The 24,858-nt window shown below is 41.7% G+C and overlaps 1 protein-coding gene across 3 annotated transcripts in view; it reads right to left on the reverse strand.

The window, feature by feature from the left end:
- Window positions 1-434: 434 nt before the first annotated feature.
- CDK5RAP1 (CDK5RAP1 mitochondrial tRNA methylthiotransferase) overlaps window positions 435-24,858 on the reverse strand; it is a 35,447-nt gene continuing 11,023 nt past the window's right edge. For 2 of the 3 annotated variants that reach the window (XM_079128232.1, XM_079128233.1), the window contains exons 6-14: window positions 23,170-23,380; window positions 21,664-21,784; window positions 17,192-17,422; window positions 15,342-15,439; window positions 14,196-14,251; window positions 13,089-13,219; window positions 10,375-10,524; window positions 6,814-6,954; window positions 435-2,322 (exon numbers count right to left, since the gene is read on the reverse strand). In XM_079128232.1, coding sequence (XP_078984358.1) covers window positions 2,242-2,322; window positions 6,814-6,954; window positions 10,375-10,524; window positions 13,089-13,219; window positions 14,196-14,251; window positions 15,342-15,439; window positions 17,192-17,422; window positions 21,664-21,784; window positions 23,170-23,380 — 1,220 coding nt within the window. In that variant the 3' untranslated portion in view covers window positions 435-2,241. The remainder of the gene's footprint in view (window positions 2,323-6,813; window positions 6,955-10,374; window positions 10,525-13,088; window positions 13,220-14,195; window positions 14,252-15,341; window positions 15,440-17,191; window positions 17,423-21,663; window positions 21,785-23,169; window positions 23,381-24,858) is intronic. The other variant, XM_079128234.1, reaches the window with a different exon arrangement.

Here is a 24,858-nt window from a genome sequence, read left to right on the forward strand (position 1 = left end):
AGCTGGTGAGCTGCCAGGCACAGAAATCTGGCTTCCAGGAACTGGCAATCATTAAGAGATTGTTCCAGACCACCTGAAGTATGTGGTTTCCATGCAGAGGGGCTCACCACCCAGAATTTGCTGGTCCTGCTGGGACGTCCTGCTAGAGCAAATGGCTTCCTTAACTCCATGCCATCCTGTTCCCCACAGAAGCTCCTCCTGGTCCCCCTTTAACTTGTATGACTATAAATAAAGGAAAAGTGGGCTCCTCATTTCATTAGAGCCAGATCTTAGCATGGCTCAATCTGTCACGACCCTGTTTCAAAAGAGAGAAGTATCTCCTGCGGTTATTCTATTAAATAAGTTTCTTAGCGATCAATCTTCCTCCGGCTCATCCCTCCATCAGAGATCCTTTCCCTCACCCAAGCTGGACGTGGAAGAAACCTGATAAGGGATCATAGACAGATTCACTATTTTAATTTGGTTACAGTCTGATTGACATAAACAAACACCAAAACTTACAAACCGTACCCTTTAAATATGAGCACATCAGGTTGTGTGTCAATTATACATTCCTCAATAAAGTTACCAAAAGTGTAGGGAATGATACTGGCCAAATTATATTGTTATATTGTATGCATGTATGAATACTTAGAATGAATCCTGCCATCATGTACAACTACAGTACACCAATAAAAAAAATTGAAAAAAATGTATGGTGTGCAAATATTTGTGTAAACAAATAATACACAAAATCACTATATATACAGACTCTCTGAAAAGCTTATTAAAAGATGATAAAAGGGGCTGGCCTCTGTAAAAGAAAATTAGAGGGTTAGGAGAAAGAAGGCAGTAAACCAAATCGACTGTAGATAACTATTTATGATCTGGATTGTTTTTCACTTTTATGCTTTTGCTCTTGTTTCAATCAAGGTCTTGCTATCTTGTTCAGGCTGGTCTGGAATTCAATGGACTCAATCTCCCACTTCAGCCTCTCAAGCGCTGGGACTACAGGCTCACGTCATTGCACCCAGCTCCCATATGTATGTTTTAAAATCTTAAATGAGCAAAATTTCAAAATTTGCTTTAAATGCCTTTTAAATAAAGAACCGAGTAAAGAGCTGTAAGAAATGTTCTCAGTAGAAGATGGAACCTGAGAATAGAAACCAACCTTCCCCAGGAGGAACCAGCCCTGAAGAAGACATTCCCACCTGAGGCTCCCCAGGGACGGCATGCAAGCCAACAGTGAGGGTCTAAAGGAGATCACAGCCAGAACACAGTAGCACCTCGGCATATCCTAATATGCACAGTCTGTTTTAGAAACACTTTCAAGATCACTTCCATTCATGAGAGCTTACACTATTCTGTAGGAAAAAAATTTTTTTGGTGGAGGGGGGGCAGGCAATGGGGACCAAACCCAGGGCCTCAAGCATGCTAGGCAAATGCTCTACCACTGGACTACACCCCAAAACTCAACGTTGGGAAATGCTTTACAAGTGCAATCTCACTCAATTCCATGAGATTAGATTTGTATTATTACCCCCAGATCACATGTGAGAAAAACTAGGCCCAGAAGCATAAAGTAACTACTCAGTTCACGTGACTTTCAAACAATGACACGGGGACTTCAACGGAAGTCTCTCTGACTCCACATTCTCCGTGACACCATATCTTGGGCTTTCTCATGATGAACAAAATGGCTGAGGAAGATGAACGGACTCAGAACCACTACGCAGAGTCTGTTAACGGGTACTGACATTTTCCAAAACTCCAAGTGTTCTCAGACTTGAAAGAATTAACTGACAGGTTAACAGGGTCTGCGAGGGAATCCTCAGGCAAAATACATGAAATGAGGCGATGAGCAGGTGAGCCAAAGGCATCAAATAAAAATTTCACAAAGTTCTGGAGAGTTTTTTTTCCCCTAAGCAAATGGTTTTTCCCACCATCCCCCACTTTGGTTCCCCTCCTAGGGTCCTCCTAGGACAAAAAACACACAAGTGGAATGACAAACACTTAACACCAGAAACACCAACCAAGGCAAATACGCAGTAAAAGCAGGCCCACGAGTTCTGGGTAGATTTAATGACTGTACACGGTGTCCACACGGCAGCCACAAGGAGATGCGCTCTTCCACCAGACGCCGTCTCGTCACCAGTCGCTCTTGTCTTTGAAGCTTCAGTACCACTTCTGTTAGGGACCAGTCATATTGTCCCTCCTGTAGGGGAAGATGGCCCAACTCAATGCTGAGGCCATCCAACCAGGTCAGCAATATGCCAAGGAGTCCTTAAGAGTGGTCCTGCAGAGGACATGTCCTTTAAGTGTCTGAGAGCTGGCAGAGGTGATCTGAAAGAAAACCAGGGGGAAGACGGCAAGGTGAACACGACTGCACACAGGCACTCAGTGCTCTCCTCCAGAGGCCACCAAAAGGAACCAGATGGCGGCAACAGGATGGCAGAGGCTACACGGTTCCTGTGGCCTGAAACCCTGGGAGGAGGGCTGTCTGATGGAATGGCAATGCGCTGACACCAAACGCAGGTCCGCCCCACATGGTCCTGTCTTCCTTTCTTCTGGGAGACAGCTCCTCCCCAGCTCCAACCATGAGGCTCATGGCAGCTGACCATCACAGACTGTCCTTGTAGCCACAGGTGAGATGGGATCCTGGCTGAACTAGTTAAATCTTTCCTTAGGATATTTATGGCCCAATTTGATAAGAAAGTTTCTCTTCCTTCTCTAATTGAGAGCTGAAAGGCTGTGACCCCAACATTACCAATGGTCACATTTCTAACCAGAACAAGTTGGCACATCAGTAAGTCTTTATGGAGTACTTATTCTGTACTAGGAACTTCCCTACAGGTTGCAGACACAGAGATAACAAAACAGGTACTTCCCTGCCTTCAACAGAGCTTTCAGGATAAAACAGATAGTGAGTACGTAAATAAAGATGATTTAAGACGCTGCAAAGTGCTACGAAGATAAACAGGTTAAGGTATTAAATAGGAATCAAAGCAAGGAAAAGGAAAGCTGCCTCAAAATGACAATGTCCAGGGATGGCCTGAGAAGGTGGCATTTGTGAGAGAACCTGAAAATTAAAAGATCAGAGTACTAAGCATGAATAGCATGTGCAAAGTCCCTGAGAACACAGCCAGGTCAAGGGCCAAAAAACGGAGGCCACAAGGCTGGAGAATACAGAATAAAAAGTAGACATGAGGTTGGAAGGTAGTTGGGATCAATCCCAAAAGGCCTTGGCCACCCTGTATGTCATGGCGGCTACAATGAGGAGCCACTGAAGGCTAAAGCCAAGGAGACAGTGATCTGACTTAGAACAATCACATCAACTGCTATGGGGTAGATAGACTAGAGGGCAGAATGCAAGCAGAGAAGGAGAAGCTTCTGGAATTCTCAAGCACTGCTGGCAGGAATATAAAATGATGCAATCACTTTGGCTATTTCTATTATACATACTCTATGACCCAGCAATTCCAAGTCAGATATCCAACAGAAACGAATATATATGTGCACCAAAACACATACAGGAATATACAGAGCAATATTATGTATAATAGCTCCAAACTGGAAACAACCTAATGGCCACCAATGGTACAATGCATACAAAAATTGTGGTGATGAAAAACTATAATCACAGATGATTCACAGAATGTAATTTGAGGGACAGAAGGCAGACACCAAAATTACATATTGTATGATTCGTTTTGATGACAATCAAAACCAGCCCAAACTAAACTACGGTATAAAACCAGGAAAGCAGTTAACTCTAAAGTGCAGAGAAGACGAGTGACTGGGAGAACATGAGAGGGGACTCTGGGGTTCTGAAAACACTTTTATCTGGGTGAGAGCTGCATGGGTAGTGCCACAGTAATGCATCAAATAGTTCACTTATAATGTGGGCAATTTTCTACATTTATGATATATTTCAATATAATTCATTTTTAAAATGTGGAAGCAAAAGACCAGGGAGGTTGCTACATCTTCCAGGTAACAAATGGAGGATGGAGGTGGCCTAGGGACAGAAGGAAATGGTCAGGTTCCCTCGGTGGAGCCAAAATAGACCCACTGCTAATGGGGCCGGAAGTGCCTGTTCGGAGCTGGAGCGACTGAGTGGTGCCACTTCCTGAGACGGGGAAGGCCTGAAAAGGAGAGGTTAGTTCCATTTTAGCCACGTGAAGATGCAAGAGAAAACGGAGAGGATGGGAAGGGACAAGGCAGGAGGGGCAGCACTGACAGCAGAAGACAGACACTGCCTGCAGTCCCAGGCAGGCAGAGAAGTGACCAGCTGCAGAAGACAGAGACAATGAGGTTTTGTCTAATTGTACATATTTTCTCTCTAAAAAATGAGGCAAAGATCAGCAAAAACAAGGGATTGCGTAGGAGAGTGGAGATTTAAGAAAGAGAATGGGGAAGTCAATTTATAAGGAAAATTTAGTGGGATCAGTATTTCAGGGCCATGCTGAGGTTCATTTGAGTTTTATGGTCGTGAATTGAAGGAAGTGCAATCGATTCATGCAGCAATGACTATTACCTATTCCCAATGTCTCTTCTCCTCTCCCTCCTCAGTAACTGGATTCTCAGTTCTCAGCTGGGCGCATGGTCATTCAGAATGAAGAGCCCACTTAGCTGTTTTGCAGCCGGGCATGGTGTGTTACTATGGCAGAAGTGATAGGTGGGACTTCTGCAAACATCCTGAAAGGAACAGGGCACGCCCTGCTCCTCTCTCTCCCTTCCTCCTGGATGATATTTGGACGTGGTGGCGAGAGCCTGAGCAGCCATTCTGAATGAGGTGACCTTGGGAGTGAAGGCACAGAAGTCTGGACTCCTAGTGACCATGTGGCCCTCACAACACTAGTCCTCGACACGCCATATCCAGACTCCTGGGAGAGAGAATTCCCACCTTATTTAAGCCACTGTATTTTGGGCTTTCTATTCTCCCATCGGACTGTGTGCTTCTTCCCCATCAATGTTTACCTGCTCAGATGCAGGTGCAGAGTAAGCACATAACCAGACACCGAGGTTGGAAAGGAAATAAGACAGTGAAATTTATGAGGGAGTGGTGCTAGAGTGGAAAGAACATGTCAACAGCAGAAATGAGTAGCGGAGAACCAACCCTATTCTACAGCTCCTTCTTCATTTCAATCATCCCCGTGAATATTACTTGTGGGGTTTATGTCACATGAAGTATTAAGGGTTGGAGGTACAGCTCAGTGGGAGAGCACTTGCCTAGCCCTAGGTTCAAGCCCCAGTACTTAAAAAAAAAGAAAAAGGTTTCAATTTTACCTTTCTTTCTGCCAAATTAAACTTTTCCATTTTGCAAAAAAATATCATACTAATGCTACAAGTAGCCCACCATCCTAATCCCTTTTAAGTAACCCATAGTTACAATAGAAAGAAAGGTTTGGTGAAGCAACTAAAAGTCAAAGCAAACTTTCAAAAAAAAAGACAAGTAAATCAGACTGTCAGAAAAAAAAATTTTTTTCCTGTATCAGGGATTGAATGAACCCAGGGCACTTAAACACTGAGCCACATCCCCAGTTTTTTTTTTTTTTTTTTTTTTTTTTTTAATTTGAGACAGGGTCTCACTAAGTTGCTTAGGGCCTTGCCAAACTGCTGAGACTGGCTTTGAATCTGCAATCCCCCTGCCTCAGCCTCCAGAGCCACTGGGATTACAGGCATGCTCCACCACACCCAGCAACCGTCAGAAATTTTAAAAGGGAAAACATGGAAAAGCTTATGAAGGATTATTTCCATATCAAACACATTGCTAACTAGTAGGAATCACTCCACTTAAGAAGTTCCTAGGTAAGGTTTAAAAAACATAATCCAGGCAAGGACAGAAGACAGGAAGATTATAAAGTCCCCAACCAGCACACTGATTATGTTCTGAGTTTTTGTCAGATGGACAGAACTACCGGGGATATAGTTCCCATAGGAACAGAAGAGTTTTGAACAGCAATGAAATTTCCAGGCCAACCCACAGAAGTTACCTGCCAAGGAAATGAGCTTCCCTCAGATGCAGGCCATGGGCTGCAACTCCCATCAGTCAAGAGAGATAACAAGAGCAAGGTCTGAAAGCAGAACAGAAGCTAAGACTCACAGTACAGGGAAGAGGACAACGCTGAGCAGCACCAGCAGAGACAGAACCGCCTTGCTCCTTTTCTCCCCCCATGTTAGTAAAGCATCTCTGCTCCTGCCCAGCTCATCCATTCACATCCTGCCAACTTCTGGCTCTGGGGTAAAGCAGATGTGAGAGCCACAAAAAAGTAGTAGATGGGTAATAGTGAGAGAAGAGTAACAGGAAGGAGGGAGGAAAGCAGAAACATCCCCAGGCGAAGGAGGAAAGGAGGGGGAGGAAATCCCTCAGTCATTCAGCTTTGTCTGCTAGTCCAGGGAAGGGACTCATCCTGAGTTAAGAATGCCTAGGTATCCGAGAGCACAAAGTCATGCCAGCTCCAGCAGAGGGCACTCTCCGCTCACTCAAAGCCACCTGCACTTCCCTCTTGCAGCAGGAAACTACATGCTACCAAATACTCTGAGCACACCAGAAGATCAGAAAAACAAGACAATATTAAATTATATGCAGTCAAAAATTTAGTCCAAGGTACCCTTTCATTGTATAGATTAAAAAGAGATTTTTATTTTATCAAAAAATTTCTCGGGGCTGGAGATATAACTCAGTTGGTAGAGTGCTTGCCTCGCATGCACAAGGCCCTGGGTTCAATCCCCAGCACCAAAAAAAAAAAAATTTCTCTAGGGAAAAAAATGTTCCACTGAATTATACAAACTAACACTCATTTCAAGCCAAAACCCCAAAGAATACCTTACCTTCACTAGCACATAGTCCCCAGGCTGGGCTCTGACCTTGAGCCCAGGGTTAGCAGCATCCTCCATCTCAGCATCAGGAAAGATCACCTTAAGGTTTCCATCATTCCGGCCACACAGGTCAGTGGCAGAGCGTTTACTGGGCTACAGAAAGAAAAGAGTTTATGTACAACTAATCAGAACAAATAAAATTTAAAAATTAAAAAAAAAAAAAAAAAAAAAGAGCAGAATGGAAGAAGAGTCTAAAGCAGTAGTCCCTGATCAGGGCTTAAAGGACCTGAGGACAGAACATTATTCCTAAAAAACTGTAATGTAATTGGATCCATCAATTCTCACCCTGTTCCACTTCTACCTAAATTCCAAGATTTTACTGTCTTCTAGCACAGAAAATTGTGCTTAACTTTTTAAATAATATATGCATTTATTTTTCAGTTGGCTCTATTACGAAGTTGTTGATCCATTTCCTTCAGAAGCTGTAATTATTAATTTGTTCCATCATTTGACTTTACTTTTATAAAATTTATTTCCTTTAAATTATAAAAAAAAAAAAAAAGAAGATAGTCTATGAATCTAGGAGGGCTGGGACTGTGCCTTCTCTGTCTCAAACTCTCAAGACCACAGAAGGCCCAGTTCCATGGCTGCTACACCAGGGCAGCGCATAGCACGCAACAGAAACTCTATAATGTTTTGCTTTGTTTGTTTGGTTGTTTGTTTTGGCAGTACTGAGGATTGAACCCAGGAGCACTCTACAGAGCTACAGCCCAGGCATTTTTATCTTTATTTTATTTTTTTTTAATTTTTTTATTTTTTTGCGGTGCTGGGGATTAAACCCAGGGCCTTGCAAGGCAAGGCAAGCACTCTATCAACTGAACTATCTCCCCAGCCCTTTATCTATTTTGAGACAGGGTCTCGCCAAGTTGCTCAGGTTGGCTTCACATGCGATCCTCCTGCCTCCGCCTCTGGAGTAGCTGGGATTACAGGCCTGCGCCAACAGTGGAGTCAACGATGACAGTATCTTAATGAATCATTCAATGAGTCTTGGCAGAGCTGCTTTATGAGGGAATTAACTTCAACAAGCCTAAAGCCCAGGTACTTGGAGGTGATGCACTTGGCAAATCAACATTCACATTACCCAGTCTCGTAGTAATCAGAGTGTTCTGGGGCTGCTTGGCCTGCATTACCTGCCGTTATTGAACAGGCAATTCAAAATGAGTGTCTCTAATACATCGTGGGGTCAGGATAAGTGAACCACTGTGATGGGATTAACTTCCAGAACACACCAAAGTCTCTTCCAGCCACAATAAATGACAGAAACCACGGGGAATGGAGGCACATGCCTATAAACCCAGCAGCTCAGAAGGCTAAGGCAGGAGGATCAAAAGTTCAAAGCCAGCCTCAGCAACTTAGCGAGGCCCTAAGTACTGGGCGAGACCCGGCCTCTACCCTGCCTCTAAATAAAATATAAAAAAAAGGGCTGGGGATGTGGCTCAGTGGTTAAGTGCTCCTGGGTTCAATCCCCAGTATCTATCTATCTATCTATCAATAAATGACAGGAACCAAATTTATCCTCCAGCCTTAAATCAGGAAATTGGACAAAATATGAGAAAAAATTGTTTTCAGTTCTCGGATAACAGATTACACAAGGCTGCAAGAGAAGAAAAGCAAATGAAGTGAGACCTCCAATCACACCCGCTTTCAACCAGAAGGCTCACACCAGGCCAGAGGATGTGAAGCAGGGAGAACTAACTCAAGGACAGCAGGGTGGCTCTCTTTCCACCAACAGAAGGAGCTGCGCAGAGTCCCAGGGCTCTAATCCCAGCTACTCAGGAAGCTAAGGCAAGAGGATGGCAAGTTCAAGACCAGCCTAGGCAACTCAGTGAGACCACCTCAAAGTAAAATAAAAAGGGCTGGGATACAGCCCAGTGGTAGAGTGCTTGCCCAGCACAGACAAGGCCCTGGGTTCAATCTCCAGTATGGAAAGCATGCGGGGATGGGGGACAGTTTTCAGAGTTCAGACACCCTTGGGTAGCTAAAAATTTTGCAGCAAATTCTAGAGAGAATGGAGATAAGTGGGGAAAAAAGCTCTAGAAATATGCATGAAATTCCCACGAGTTTCTGCTGACTACTCAAATACAGAGTCAACTCCATGAAATGAGGCAAAGAGAACAACCTGGAAACTGTTAGCTGAACTGTTCCCAGAGCTGACAGAGGGCTGGGAATCATTTCATCTACCAACAAATAGTCTTCATGGGTTCCCTGGAACATTCAGTAGCCAACTCCTGAAAGGGTACATGTTTTCTGAGACAGGGATCTCTCTCTGTGTAGCCCAGGCAAGCCTTGAACGCTCAACCCTCCAGCTTCAGCCTCCGGAGAGCTGGAATTACAGGCTGCACCACCACACCAGCTAAGGCTGTATCTTAGTAATGCCAAATTAGCCCTAAAACAAAAAACTGCTTCTAAAATAAGCCTTGGGACCTGGGGCGCAGCTCAGTGGTAGAATATCTGCCTATCATTCATGAGGCCCTAGGTTTGATTTCCTGCACAGCTAAAAAGAAAACAGAACAGAAAAACTAAGCCTTGAAAGGATCTAACTGAACCACAAGCAAGTTAACTGACTATGTGAACAAAGCCTAGTGCAAATCCGGTCACTCAAAACTGAGTATCATTTAATCATCAGCACCAAAGCAAACAATAAGAAAAAACTAACTAAAAAAAAATTCTTAAAGGCAGTGAGTAAAAAATGTTGTCCCTTATAAGGGAAAAATTCTGCGATTTCTCATGAGAAACAAGGAAGTAGCACATTTTTCACAAGCTAAAAAAAAAGCATTACCAACCCAGAATCCAACAGCCAGCAAAAATATCCTTCAGGAATGAAGTACAAGTGAAGACACTCCAAGATGAAGGAAAACGAAGGATTTAGCACCCGAGTGGCTAAAGGAAAGTTCTCTAAATAGAAAGGAAACAATAAAAGAAGGAACTCTGGAACATCAAGGAAGAAAAAAATGTGATGACATGTTTGTATACATAGAAATTCCCAAAGAATCTACCAAGAGGAGGAAAAAACAAAACAAAACAAAACAAAACTGCTAGAACCACTGAATTCAGGAAGGTAACAGACTATAAGATAAACAAAAAATTCAATTTCTATACAACAGCAATGGACATGGATAACAAAACTGAAAACACAATACCATTTACAATAGCTCCAAAAGATTTTTAAATGAAAATAAGTGTAAATGTTACAAAACACGTACATGGCTTTTATACTGAAAACTACAAAAACTTTAATTAAAATCATCAAAAAAGATCTAAACAAAGGAGAAATATACTGTGTTCTAAAAAATGATAAGTCAGGTATGGTGGTAAATGCCTGAAATCCTAGGAAGGTGAGGTAGAAGGATCAACAAGTTCAAGGTTAGTCGGGGCAACTATCAAGACCCTGTCTCAAAATAAAAGGTACTGCATATAGCTCAGTGGTAGACTACTTGCCGAGTATGTGCTAGGCCCCAGCTTCAATCCCCAGTACCACAAAAATAAAAATAAAATATACACATATGGCCTCACCCCTTCTACCAATACCAGCTGGGTACAGCCCACACAGATCTTATTGGCTTTTGAAGCTTCTTCTCGGAAGACAGTGATAAGTTCCTCCAGACGCCTTAATTTTACTTCTTCTGGGACATCATCCTTCAGCCTATGATAAGCCCGCGTCTTCTACAAAAAAGAGAAGATGAAGGTCAGTAAAGACACAGAATCCACTTGTAGAGTATGGGGGAAATATATTCAATCTACCTGCAAGTTACAGACATATGCACAGAAAACATACATACAGAACCAAGAGATTTCTCTGGATCTGGGAGCATCCCAAGAGAAAAAGGTTAACTCTGAAGTGGAATCACACTTTTGCAAGGGTCAAATTCTAAATTTAGTACATAAAAATCATACACTCAAAATTACTCTTGATGTTTTTTATCATAAAAGGTTATACTAAATGATTCATGTATTAGGTCACTCACCAGCACTGTTTATAAAGACTCAAGATGCAAAGTAGACTAAATGCTTTATCAATAGGCAACTAGTAAAACAAATTACAATTTATCTACAATGAAGTATTATGCAACCGTGTAAAAGATTGACAGATCGGGCTGTAGCTCAGTGGCACAGAGCTTGCCTAACTCATGTGAGGAACTGGGTTCAATCCTCATCACCGCATGATAAATAAATAAAGGCAAGGTGTCTATCTACAACTACAAAAAAATTTTTTTTAATAAAAGAATGATAGCTCTCTGTGTACTATATGAACAAGTCTCCAAAATATATTATTAAATGAAATATGTATAGATCAACATGTAGATCTTTGGTGTAGAATCAATACATATAAACATGTTTATAAATACATGAAATACACTGGAAGGTTCCAGGAGAAATTGCTAAGAGTGGTTGCCTCCAAGGAAGACAACCTGAGAAGGAAGAATTACTTCTCACTTTATGTCATTTTAGCCTTTTGAATTTTTTTTTTTTTTTTTTTTTTTTGGGTGCTGGGGATCGAACCCAGGGCCTTGTGCTTACAAGGCACCTTTTGAATTTTATACCATAAGCACATTACCTAGTCAACAAAATGAATTATTCTTGAAAAGCCTTTCAACATCCAAAACCACTGTGCATGCAAATGTTTATATATATTTACTTCTTAATGTTCCTCAGCTCATGTTCAAAACAGCTGGAGAACCACTGAGTTAGACAAAACTATGGAATAAAACCTACACCCTACTGTGTGGACATTCAAATCAATCTCCCTTTGAAAGAATTACGAAATCCAAAGAGGAAAACAGAATGGTTGGAGAATCCTAAAATACTTGGGATTTGCTCCATTCTGTCTTGTTAGTAATAACTTACCCTTATCATGCACTTACCGTGTACAGAGCACTACTTAAGTAATATATGTTCTTACTGAATTCTCAAAACAACTCTATTAAGTTGGTGTTGACATTACCCTCATTTCACGGATGAGGAAACCAAGAACCTTCCTCAATGTCACAGTTATTAAGTGGCAAAGGCACAATTTGAGGACTTGTTCTCATCTACTAGGTTACTTGATTCAAGTCTCTACAACCCTAACACTAACTAGGAATTGGGGCCCACAATGAACACTCATATTCAGAGCCCACAGGATATCTTTCTCTTATAGAAATTCTGTAACAATTTGTACCAGGTACACACCTGTAATTTCAGCAGCTCAGGAGGCTGAGGCAGTAGGATTGAGAGTTCAAGGTCAGCCTCAGCATCTTAGCAAGACCCTAAGCAAGTTAGTGAGACCCTGTCTCAAAATAAAAAATAAAATGGGGCTGGGATGTGGCTCAGTGGTTATGCACTCCTGGGTTCAATCCCTGGTACAGGGATGGAAGCGGGGGGAATTTATGATGTTTATGGAAAAGAAGCAAAACAGAATATAAAGGCTCCTCTGCAGCTTTCTCTCTGAGGCAATTCTGCAAAAGACGTGACTATACACTGTCCCACTCACACTGCCTACAGAACATTAGGCAGTGGGATTTAACACAAGTTCATGAGCTCGGCTGCCGGCAGCTCAGGGACAGTGAGGCTACAGCCACGGGTTCAACAACTCATCAGTTAGCTCTCCTGAACTCTGTGATCATGAGGCGCCCTCAGCCAGTCCAAACTTAAGGCACACTGGCTCACGGTGCCGGGGGGGATGAGAGTGACCCCTGCAAATCCATTCCCACCACTAAGAAATTTGCAGACCAGAATTATATTTTCTCTGAAGGAAATATGCATTAATCTTCCTTTCTTTTCTAATCTGTTTTATTTTTCTGGGGGTTGATGCTGTAGGGGAAACCCCAAAGTAGGTATCAGTGGGCCAACTCAGCCTAGAAAAATAGAAATTCGAAATAGCTGGGTGTGGCTGGTAAGATGGAAAGAGGCTTCTATCAAATAAACATCCGTAGACCAGAAAAGAAGCTCACTGAGAAACACTCTAAGACTTCTTATAAGTCTCTTTCCCTCCACATTAAAAATGTTAAACAACCTAAACATCATTTAAAATATTTTAATAACTAGGAACATGGGCACAGTAATCTTTTTTCATCTTGAATTGCCGAACTGTGTCAAGTAGCAGGCAAGAGGCAACTCGAAAAATAAAGAATAGTAAGATCTGTGGCTCTGCAAGGACTGCCTTACGACACTCTTTTCTGCCCAGTTGGCTATAATCAGCTCCGAGCTGGTCAGGAATGCTGGCAGTTCTTCCCCATCCCAGGGCTCACCTGTCTCATGCTGTAGGCAAACAGGAAACCCATGTTGTACTGAACTTCCCGAAGCAAAGACACCGTCTGCAGGTGGTCTTCCTCTGTCTCCCCACAAAAGCCAGTAATGAAATCGCTGCTGAGGCTCACACCTGTGACATGGTAATGGATAAAGGGCACCAGGGTGGTACTGCTTACCTTAAGAGGAGCATTTGGCATTTATGGATTACAGAGAGGGAGAGTAGGCGTGAGGCATTCTAGGGATACTCAGGCACACCAAAGTAAACAACCATCATTACAGCAAGACGGGGAGGGCCTGCTTCTCACCACAATCAATGCCAGAGCTGGCTTCTATGCCTGCACCCGCCAGCACTACAAAAGGTAGTATTATTTCAAATGCTAGATTCAGAGGCACACTAGGAGTCTACTTTTCAAATTGGTCCTACTTTTATGAGGGAAAATCCTGTAGCACTTCATACAAAAATATTCTTCTGCTGTTTTTTAAATAAACACATAATAAGTGTACCTACTCAAGGGATAAAACATATTCTTTTAAATTTAGTTTAACACAATGTTCATTTAAAACAGCAGCAGCAGTGCGGTGTGAGCAGAGGCACACACCTGTAACCCCAGGGACCTGGGAAACTGAAGCAGGAGGATTGCAAGTTCAAGGCCAGCCTCAGCAATACATCAAGGCCCTAAGCAACATAACGCAGTGGTAGAGAATCCCTGAGTTCACTCAACAGTACTACCAAAAAACAACAAAAACAAGGGCTAAAGTCTTTTCCACATGTTCAGAAACAAGCACAAGGACTATAGGAATCTCTCTTAGGCCGAGGAAGGTAGCTCAATGGTACAATGCACGCCTAAGCATGCACAAGCCCCAATGCCACCAAAGAAAATAAAGCTCTTTAGTCTTGAGACCACAAGCTGATCTACACCTCTGAATAGTGCTAGAAAGACCAAGAAATCAAAAATTCAGAAAGAGGCACAAAAAGAGGCAAGGAGGTAAAATGAAGAGGAGCACGAGAAGTATAAAATGGCATCACAGGGGTTGGTGGTTGCCTGTATCTGACCAAGATGACTGTGCACTACAGCAGATGAACATGCTCAGCTTTTTAACTATACCTGGGATAGACTCTCTGATGTGGTGAACTAACTGCACATAAGCTTCTCTTGAATATCTGTAATAAAGAACAGAGAAAAAGACCTAGATGAACCAATCTTTTGGTTTTCCATTGCTGAGGATGGAACCCAAGGCCTTGCGCGTGAGAGGCAAATGCTCTACCACTGAGCTATATTCCCAGCCCACCAACCATTTTTAAATTAGTGCTATAAAAAGATAACAGTATAAATTCCTGCATATAATCACTTCTCATTCACAAAGCATGGTACAGTAGAAGGCTAAAGTATTCAAAGGAGCCCTTTGCTCAAACTTGATTTAAACTATGAATTTTTATTTTAAGTAGGTTTTTTACATAATAAATCAAGACACACTATAAACATCTAAGAGGATCTCTAAAGCTTTTTGCCACTGTGGAAAACAAGGCAAGGTACTAGTTTATACAATTAGCCTTGGGTTCCATTCACCCCTCAATCTCATCTCTGATACTTATTATTCCCAAAGTAAGTAAACAAAGCTACATTTAAATTTCAAGACGTAAAAGCCTTCAATATTCTTTTTTTTCCCTGTGGTGCTGGGGATTGAACCCAGGGCCTTGTGCTTGACAGGCAAGCACTCTACCAACTGAGCTATATCCCCAGCCCACCTTTATTATTCTTGAAAGTTAAAGGATTAAAGTCTCAGAGTAAGTCAGATGAGGTGGTACACACCTATATTTTCAGCTATGTAAGAGGCTGAAGGAGAAGGATCACAAGTTCGAGGTCAGCCTGCAACTTAGCAAGACCCTATCTTAAAATTAACAAGTCTGGGGATGCAGAGCACTTGCCTAGGATGACAAGGCCCTGAGTTCAACCCCACTACTACAAAAACCAAAACAATCACTCAGAGAATATCATGTGGCAGATGCTTAACAAAAAACACACTAAACAAATCAAAATGAATAATTCAATTCATACTTCACTTAGGAAGTAAAGAGAATCAAGTCCCAAAGTCCACAGGTACTCCTCACACAATGAACATTTAGTGAGTACCTACTATGTGCCATAAATCATACTAGGTTCTTGGCAACACCTAGCAATAGGTATCACTACTGTTTGGTCATTATAGAAACATGGAAAGGCACAGGGTGTCCCCTGCCCAGGTAGGCTGACCCCCTCCGCATGGCATCCAGTACACGACTGCTTCCACTTTGGGCAGGCAGGTGGATCTGCTTGCAGATGTTGTCTCTTTCGTGAATCAGCTGCAGAACCTAATGAAATAGAACACAAAATGAGTCATCCAAATCTCACCACAGAACCTTGCAGAAAATAATACCACTCCGTTTCTCCTCCGGGGTAATTTAAAGGTTGATTAAAACAAACACAAATTACCCAAACCCCTAACTTTTACTCAAGCCTCTCTCTCTCTGTCTCTCTCTCTCTCTCTCTCTCTCTCTCTCTGTCTCTCTCTCTCTCTCTCTCTCTCTCTCTCTCTCCCTCCTTCCCTCCCTCCCTCCTGCTGCTCCCATTCTCCCTTAAATCTATATTTATTTTCCTAAATAAATCTCTCTCTATGCCTTTGGGGCATAGTTATGAAACTACTGAAATAAAACTAGAAGAAAATATCCAAAAAACATGTTGACAAAGGATTTGTATCAAAAAAATACATGAGGCTGGGTGTGGTGGCACACCTATATAATTTCAGCAATGCAGGAGGCTGAAACAGGACAATCACATGTTTGAGGCCAGAGTCAGCAATTCAGTAAAACCTTGTCTCAAAATATAAAGGGCTTGGGCCATATAGCCTGCCTCGTAGAGTGCCTGACTCTCAGGCTGGAGGCCCAGGTTCGAGTCCCAAGCCCTGTGGTGTTATGCAAAATATAAAGGGCTTGGGATGCAGATTAGGGGTAAAGCTCCCTGTTAAATCCCAGCACTTAAAAAAAAAAAAAAGGACTACATGAAGGCCAGCACAATGGCACACACCTACACTCAGGAGGCGGAGGAACAGGGGGTGGCACAAGCTCAAGGCCGGCCTGCACAACTTAGACCCTGTCTCAAAATAAAATAAAAAGGGTGGGGATGTAGCTCAGGGTAGAATGCCTGTCTAGCATATGCAAGGTCCTGGGTTCAATTCTTGGTACTTAAAAAAAATCAAAACAAACCAAAAAAATGCATTAAGAACTTTTACAATTCAATAAGACAAATAATCCAGGAGGAGAAAGGCAGCGGTGGGGCCAAAGGACAGACATTTCACCAAAATAAAAAACACTGCTGGGCGTGGCAGTGTGTGCCTGTAATCCCAGTGGCCAGCGGCTCCGCAGGCTGAGGCAGGAGGATCACGAGTTCAAAGCCAGCCTCAGCAACTTAGCGAGGCCCTAGGCAACTCAGGGAGACACTGTCTCTAAATATAATATAAAAGAAGGCTGGTATGTGGCTCAGTGGTTAAGCCCCTGGGTTCAATCCCCAGTACCAAAAAAAAAAAAAAAAAAAAATCAAAAGAAAGGTTTTACAGGTGGGCTACCTATGCAATGCCTGGCACTGTGCTAAATTCAACACATTTTTATCTATGTCACAACCACTCAAAGTAGGAAGTAACTATTAGCCCCACTTTACAGAGGAGGCTGAAGAGCTGAAATGCATCTTTCCATACCTACTAGTAAAGCAGTGGAAGAGCCATGATATGAACCCAGGTCTGTCTGAAGCTAAAGCCTGGGCTGTTTCCCATGGCATCACACTGTCCCCTTCCTGTCCTCCCAGTGCTACTGTGACCACCACCATCACTGCCAGGCAGCTGCCCACCTTGTAATTAACCCACACAGCCTCCCCACAGGGGTGGGATTCACCTACTCTTCATACAGGTCCTACCTCCATCCCAACTCTGACCCACAGGGTGACATACTGACACACCACAAGGTCCCTCAAGCAGGACTCAAGGTCTCTGCTACATCCCTAGTGGGTCCAGCTTTCTGGCATGCTTCAAGATATTGATATCAGTTTGTCCCCGGCTAACTGAGGACACTCACCTCATCAGGAAAATCCTTGGGGTGAGGAGAGGTGAAACGGATTCTCATCTCAGGATCTACCCTGGAAACCTGATCCAGAAGGTGAGAAAAACGAAGCCCCCCTTGTTTGGCTTTATAATTGGCGGTGAAGCCACGGCTAAGGTTGGCAGACACTGCACTATTGAATTGGATCTCCGAACTGTCCCGAAAACTATTAACATTCTGACCAAGAAGAGTCACTTCTTTGAGCCCCTAAAAAAGGAAAATTATGTTGGAAGGAAGTTAAAAACTTCTGAATAGCTTCATGCCAAATCACTAATTAAAAATCAGCTGTACCTACCAAGAGATATCTGTAAATGTGTTCAATCTTTAACTCAATATTTTCATGCTTCAGAATCTTATCTAAAAAAACTGAATGTCACCCAGGTGCCTGTAATCCCAGAAGCTCAGGAGTCTGAGGCAGGAGGACCACAAGTTCAAAGCCAGCCTCAGCAATTTAGTGAGGTCCTCAGCAAGACCCTGACTCCATATAAAATATAAAAAAGGCCTGGGGAGGTGGCTCAGTGGTTAAGCACCACTGAATTCAATCCTCAGTACCAAAAAAAAAAAAAAAAAAAGAACTGAACTTCAGAATAAAACCTTAAGTAGCCCAGGTATAATGGTGCACTCCTATAAATTCCAGCTACTCAATAGGCTCAGGCAGGAGGACAGCAAGTTTGGGGCAAGCCTGGGCAACTTAAGGACCTGTCTCAAAGTTTAAAAGGGGTCGGGAATGTAGCTCAGTAGTATAGCACTTGCCTAATGTGTGCTAAAGCCTGGGTTCAATTCCCAAAACAAAACAAAACCAAACAACTTAAGTAAAAATAAAACTTCAAAAAATTATTTAGAATAGCAAAAAAAGAAACTGGAAACAAACTCAATGTTCAAAAATAATCACTAATTTTTTTTTTTTTTTTTTTTTTTTTGCAGTACTGGGGATCGAACTTAGGGCCTTGTGCTTGCAAGGCAAGTACTCTACCAGCTGAGCTATCTCCCCAGCCCAATAATCGCTAATTGATGACATATTTTGACAACTGACTGTCATATAACATAAGTCTATGAAGTATACTCACCAAAAATATGTAACCTAAATCTCAAGCTTTTATACCTGACTACTAATTACCAAGTCAGTCTGGTGGCACCTGCTGTAGTCCCAACTACTCAGGAGGCCAAGGCAGGACCAAGAGAATTGCTTGAGCCCAGCAGTTGGAGGTCAGCCTCAGCAACATAGTAAGACCTTGTCTCAAAAACACATTTTTTGTATATGGACTGCATATTAGATAATATCACTAATTTTCTTACATATTACAATGGAATTATGGTTATGAAGAAGAAAATTATTCTTAGAAGATGCATATTGCAGATCTAGGGTTAAGCAGGTTGATTTCTAAATCTTAGTTTCAAAATGATTCAGAAAAAAAAATTTATATATACAAGGAGACAGGTGGATAAAACAAAATAAAATTTGGACAATCATATTTATTACACTACTCTTTCAATTTGTGTGTCCAAAATTTTGTATTAAAAAATGGTAGCTACAGAAACTATTTTTATAACTTTTGATATAATTTCAAACATAAAATACTGCAATTGTAAAAGAACTTGCACAAAACCTTTGCCAGATGCATCAATTAACACTGTGTCTGTTATGTATCATTCCCATTCACCAACACACATACACACACTAACATTTTTTAAGTCTCCTTCAGAATATGTTGCAGAAATCCTACTTTTTACTCCTAAATACTTTTGAGTATACATTTTCTAAAAACAAGGATATTGTCCTATGTAATCACAAAATCAGATATGTTCATACAGTATTACTACCTAATTCACATCCTATAAATCAAATGTTTTTAACTATCCAAATAACATCCTTTATAACTTTTCTTCCTTCTGATGAGAATCTCAATCCAGGACCAACGCATTTAGCTGTCATGATTTCAGTCTCCACAAAGACTATTTTTTTTTAAAGTTGTGGCACATTGTTAATATAAAAAGAAGGATACACTAAATGCAATGTGGATAGCTAGATAGTGGAACCAACCAAGGTGCCCTTCAATTGATGAATGGATAAAGAAACTGTGTTATATATACACAGTGGAATATCACTCAGCCATAAAGAAGAATAAAATTATGGTATTTGCTGGTAAATGGATGGAGTTGGAGAATATCATACTAAGTGAAATAGGCCAAGCCCAAAAACCAAAGGCCAAATGTTTTCTATGATAAGTAGATGATGATACATAACGAGGGGCAGGCAGCCGGGTAAGGAAGAACAAAGGAACTATGGATGGTATAGAGGAAAATGAGGTGGGAGGGGGTGAGGGACAGAAAGTAGAATGAAACAAACAGTATTACCCTATGTATATGTATGATAACATGAATGGTGTGAATCTACATTGTGTACGAACACAGACATGAAAAGTTGTAAAAAAAAATTACATTAACTGGAAAAAAATAAGTAACTAAATAAATAAAAAAATGCAATGTGGATCCTGGAAAAGAAAAAAGATAATTAGTGGAAACATGACAAAACTGAAATAAAGTCTAAAGTTGGTTAATATAATGTACCAACAACATTAATCTCTTAATTTTGACTAATGTATCAAAGCTCCTTAAGATGTAAACATTAGAGGAAATTCTCTATACTATCTGCAACTTTTGTGTAAATGTAAAGTTACTCCAAAACAAAGTTTATTTTAGGAAAAAAGTAGGATATAAAACTAGGTAAAATGCATACACGTAAAAGTAAATTAAAAACAAAAATAAAAAACAAATGCAGGATTATTTATGGGACAAATGGGGAAACATGAACATGGATTGACCAAGATGAAATAGTAATTAGTAATTTTTATTAGTCTTGTTAGAAGAACTGAGAGCTGATGATATTGAACATATCCTTATATTTTAGAGAAGCATGATCACTTACGGGTGAAATGCCTGGCTCTATTTTGAAATAACTTGTCAATGACAAAAAAAAAAAAAAAGAAAAAAGAAACAAATATGGCAGTATGTAATAATTGTTAAATTTGGATGACTGTAAGCTGAGGGAGAGGGATCCTTATACTATTTTCTCTTTCCTGTGTATTTAAATTTTATCCATATAGAAAGATTTTAAAAGACATTTAAAAAGCTGCTTTAAGCCAGCTGATACACCTCAGGAGTTACTCAGGAAGCTAAGGCAGAAGGATTTCAAGTTTGAGGCCAGCCTAGGCAACAGAGCAAGACCACATACTTAAAAAGAAAGGGACACAGGCCTGTAATTTCAGTGATTCAGGAGTTCACGGTAGGATGATCGCAACTCTCAGCACTTAGGACAAACTGTCTCAAAATTTAAAAGTTTTAAAAGGGCTGGATGTACCTCAACAGTAAAGAATCCCTGGGTTCAATTCCCAGTACTAACAAAAAAAAAAAAAAAAAATGCTGCTTAGAGGACTTCAATCAGTAAATAAGTAATCACTGTTTGAAAGAATAAACATTCTGTTAAAAACATGATATGATATTCTGTTATTTTATTCTCTTTGCAACTGTAGTTTAAAAACCTAAATGAGCCAGCCATTGTAGCACACAACTGTAATCCCAGTGGCTTGGGAGGCTGAGGCAGGAGGATCACAAGTCCAAAGCCAGTGTCAGCAATTTCACAAGGCCCTAAGCAACTTATCAAAAGGAACCAAATCTGGGACAGGATTATCTGGGAATGGGGGTGAGAGGGCAAAGAAGAGAGCAGAGCCAGAATGTGATCACAAGGCAAACAGCTGACCTGGAACTGGCAGTCTAGCTTGCCTGCTCCCATGGTTCCCAAGTCAAACAAGGAAGGAGGCTGGGAGACCCCACTGGAAGAGAAGCACCATAGAGCTACTCACTGTCCTCTTCTGTAGGGCTAAAAGATTCAGGCCTGTGGCTAGAGAAAGACCTGCTCAAAGGCTGAGGGACCAACTCCCCAGAGGAGGCAGGGAAGCAGATCTCTTTCCTCCGGCCTCTAATCTGACTCACTCCCCTCATTTGTTCTCTGTCCCTCAAGCTGACTCAATGGTAAGTTGAACTAAAGATGTGGGAGAGTCCCCTAGGGACAGACTGATAAGTCATTCCCCAAAAACCTACTACATGCCAGGGAGTTTAAAACTTTTCCTCAATCTTTTCCACAACCCTATGAGGAAGGTATTTGCCTTCTTATTTCTAGGTATTTTAAATGACATACCTAGGCACCAGGATAGAGGATGTACACAGAGCATTCACATGTGGTCACTTGATTCTAAACTCATGCTCTTGCCATTGCACTGTGCTGCCTCCTAAGCAAACAGCCCATAATTTGTGAGTAGTGAACTCAAGATATACACCCAAGCATGGTCCTAAAGTTGCACAACTTACAGATAACATGGGCTGCAAAATTAGAATACCTTGTCCTCATTCTCCCAAAACACACTCACAGCAAGAGAGCCTGGAGAACTCACCTGATCAGAAAGCTTCCTCACCTCCTCCAGAATGGAGGCCACAGGCCGACTCCTTTCCCGGCCACGTGTGAAAGGAACAATGCAATAGCTGCACATGTTGTCACAGCCCCGCATTATTGACCTGGGGAAGGAAGTACCAGAACTTAGTTAATGGAGCAGGGTGTCTTGGCATGACCCAAGGAGATCCCTTGGGATTATATTTAGGCTCCAAATGCTCTTGCTTGCACTCACACTGGACCAACCTGAGATCTATAAAGAACTAAGGCAGACATTTTTAGCTTTAAAAAACTAGTGTATAGACACAGAACAACACAAACCAAACTATAAATGGAAGACAGTGGTTCCCCTGAGGAAGCTCAGTGGTGAAGGGATGGAATATAGACTCACCACACGTGAACTTCTACAGGTTTGACTTGTTTTGTCACAGTACTTGGGAATGAACCCAGGCGCACTCGACCTCTAAGCTACAGTCCCAGCCCTTTACATTTTTTATTTTAAAACAGGATCTCAAAAAGTTGCCAAGGCTGACTTCAAACCCATGATTCTCCCACCTCAGCCTTCCAACTGGCTGGGATTACAGTTGTGCACCACCAGCAGTTTGTACTATTTTTAATGGGCACACTATTTGAACTTTTTATATCTAGAACAGAAAAAATATAAGTGTTATAGTGAGTGAGTGAGCGCGCGTGTGTGTTCCTATGTAGAGAGAATACCCTGCATTTCTCACAGATTCCTGATCTAACTGCTAGATACCCAAGTTAAAATGTTAAAATCACCCTCTTTCGTGTGCATCCTGTGTATGAAAATTTTAATTTATCTTAAGGAATTACAGACATGAATCAAAAATGTTCACTGAAGAACCGTTTAATGTTAGCTATTGTTTTTACTAAAATTCCAACAACAGAGTGAGATACCCATTTAAATGAACAGAGGTTAGCAAACGTTTTCTGTAAAAAAGACAGTAAATATGTGAGGCTTTGCAGGCCACACTCTGTGTCACACCTACCTAACTCTGTTGCTGTAGTGGTGAAAGCAGCCATAGGCAATATGTAAATGAAAGGGCATAGCTGTGTTCCAACAAAACGTAAAAGAATTTATAAAACCTGTTACAGAAAATTTAATGCCACTTTAAGAAATATTCAGTTAGGGGAGATGGTGCACACCTGCAATCTCAGCTATCTGGGAGGCTGAAGCAGGAAGACTGTAAGGTCAAGACCAGACTGGCAAACAAAGCAAAATAAAATCAAGAGGGCTAGAAATAGTTTGGTGGTTAAGCCCAACATGCACAAGTTCCTAGGTTCAATCCCCAGTACCACAAAAAAAGAAGTGGCTTAGACACTAGGGATGATGGATGTGAGGCATGCTTATCATATCATTTTTTGTATTTTGTATCATGCCACGTGCATATATACTTTTTTTTTTTTTTTTAATGTAATGAAAGTTATGTGTCATTTCACAAGTGAGAAGGAAAGAGCCTCATTTCCCAAGTCCTGGGCAGTAACTCACACAAAGGCAGAAGTGGCACTGGGGCTTGTCTGGACTGGCATGACATCAGCATAGGTCTCATCCAGAGATAGCAGCACATTGGCGGCTTGCTGCCCTGACTCCGTGACAGCCAGCAGTCGGGGAAGGTCTCGATAGGCATCTGGACCAGCTAAAAGATCCACCATTTTCTCCCTGTTGAGGATCTCCTCCTTCAGTCTCTCAGCCATGCAGCCTGGCAGGGAAAAGAGGCAAGCATCTATCTGCAAATCTGTCTGCTTCCATGGCTCCTTCTCAGTACATTATCTCTAGCTTGAATTAAAGACAATAGCACAGAAATTTCTCAAAGGGTCTAGTATCATCCTTCAAATTAGAACAACACCAGAAACTATATCTTTCTACATAAGAAAATCAGAGGAAAAGGGTTCAGAGCAATTCAATTTAATGCCCAGAAAAAAATATAATAAACTACCCCCAAAACTCATTTTTTGTTTTTTTGGCAGTGTTGGAGAGTGACCCCGGGGCTCCATGCTTGTTAGACAAGAACTCTACTATTGAAAGTCCACTCTTTACCAACATCCTTTGAAAATACTTATTTAAGAATTATTCTTGCTGGGGAGATGGCTCAGTTGGTAGAGTGCTTGGGTTCAATTCCCAGCACCGCAAAAAAAAAAAAAAAAAAAAAAAGAATTATTCCTGAGGAGATCCAAAATGGCAGACTGGAAGGAGGCTGCATTCCTTGTTGCTCTGTAACTCGGGTTTCAAGCAGAGGATATCTGTTTCTTGGTGAGGCAGTCTTTGCTGCTTATCGATCTCCTGCTGTTTACCCCATTTGTCCACTGTGATCACCTGCAGTTTGCCAGTATATTGACTACTTTCTGAGTACAGATTGCTCACTGGCACCTATCATCTGCCATTTACCCATTTGCCTGCCTCTTGCCTGCCCATCACCTGCCTTTCACCTACTCATCACCCACTGCCCAAGATTCACCTGCTGATCATCCACTGGTAGCCTCCAGACTGATCGCAAAACACCAGCAAAACGCCAGCTGTCTGCTGTTGCCTGGAAATCCACTATCATAGTACCCACAGGTTTGGTTACATGTGGCTGCTGCCATTTTAAGACAACAGCCAGGACCTGTGGGACCCCCAGCTGAACTGACTGAGCCCTGTCTCCAGGACCCCTCAGCCCAAACAACTCCACCCCGCCTCCAGGACCTCTGGCCAACCACACCCACACCCCAAGCTGCAGCTCCCCATTTGCCAACACATTTGGAGGCCAGAGCAGCCATCTTGGATTATCCTGGAAGCGGCAGCTCCCATCTTTAGGTGGGGCAAATCCCATCCTGAGACGCCTGCTGGAGACTAGAAGTTCACTGTTAGGTACCTCTCATACATCAGGCTACTGAAGACTGGGAGGTATGAATACTATATGACTGTTATAGTATAGATTTTTTTTCTTTTCTTTTTTCTCCTTTTTTGAAAATTTTTAAGTTTTTACTTCTTTACTTTTCTTACTCTTTTCCTTTTGTTTACCTGTTTCCTCAGTCTCTTTCTCTCTTTTCTCATGCTAACAACCAACTTCTTTTGATCACACTTTCATTCTTTCTACGATCTAGAACTTCTATGTACTCTTATTCTATTAACAGTTACATCCTATACCCCTCCCCATCCTCTTTGTCCTCCATTAGAAACTGCAGACCTTATTACAAA

This window comes from Sciurus vulgaris, assembly GCF_902686455.1.
Source record: "Sciurus vulgaris genome assembly, chromosome: 2".
In the NCBI taxonomy this organism is placed as follows: Eukaryota; Metazoa; Chordata; class Mammalia; order Rodentia; family Sciuridae; genus Sciurus; species Sciurus vulgaris.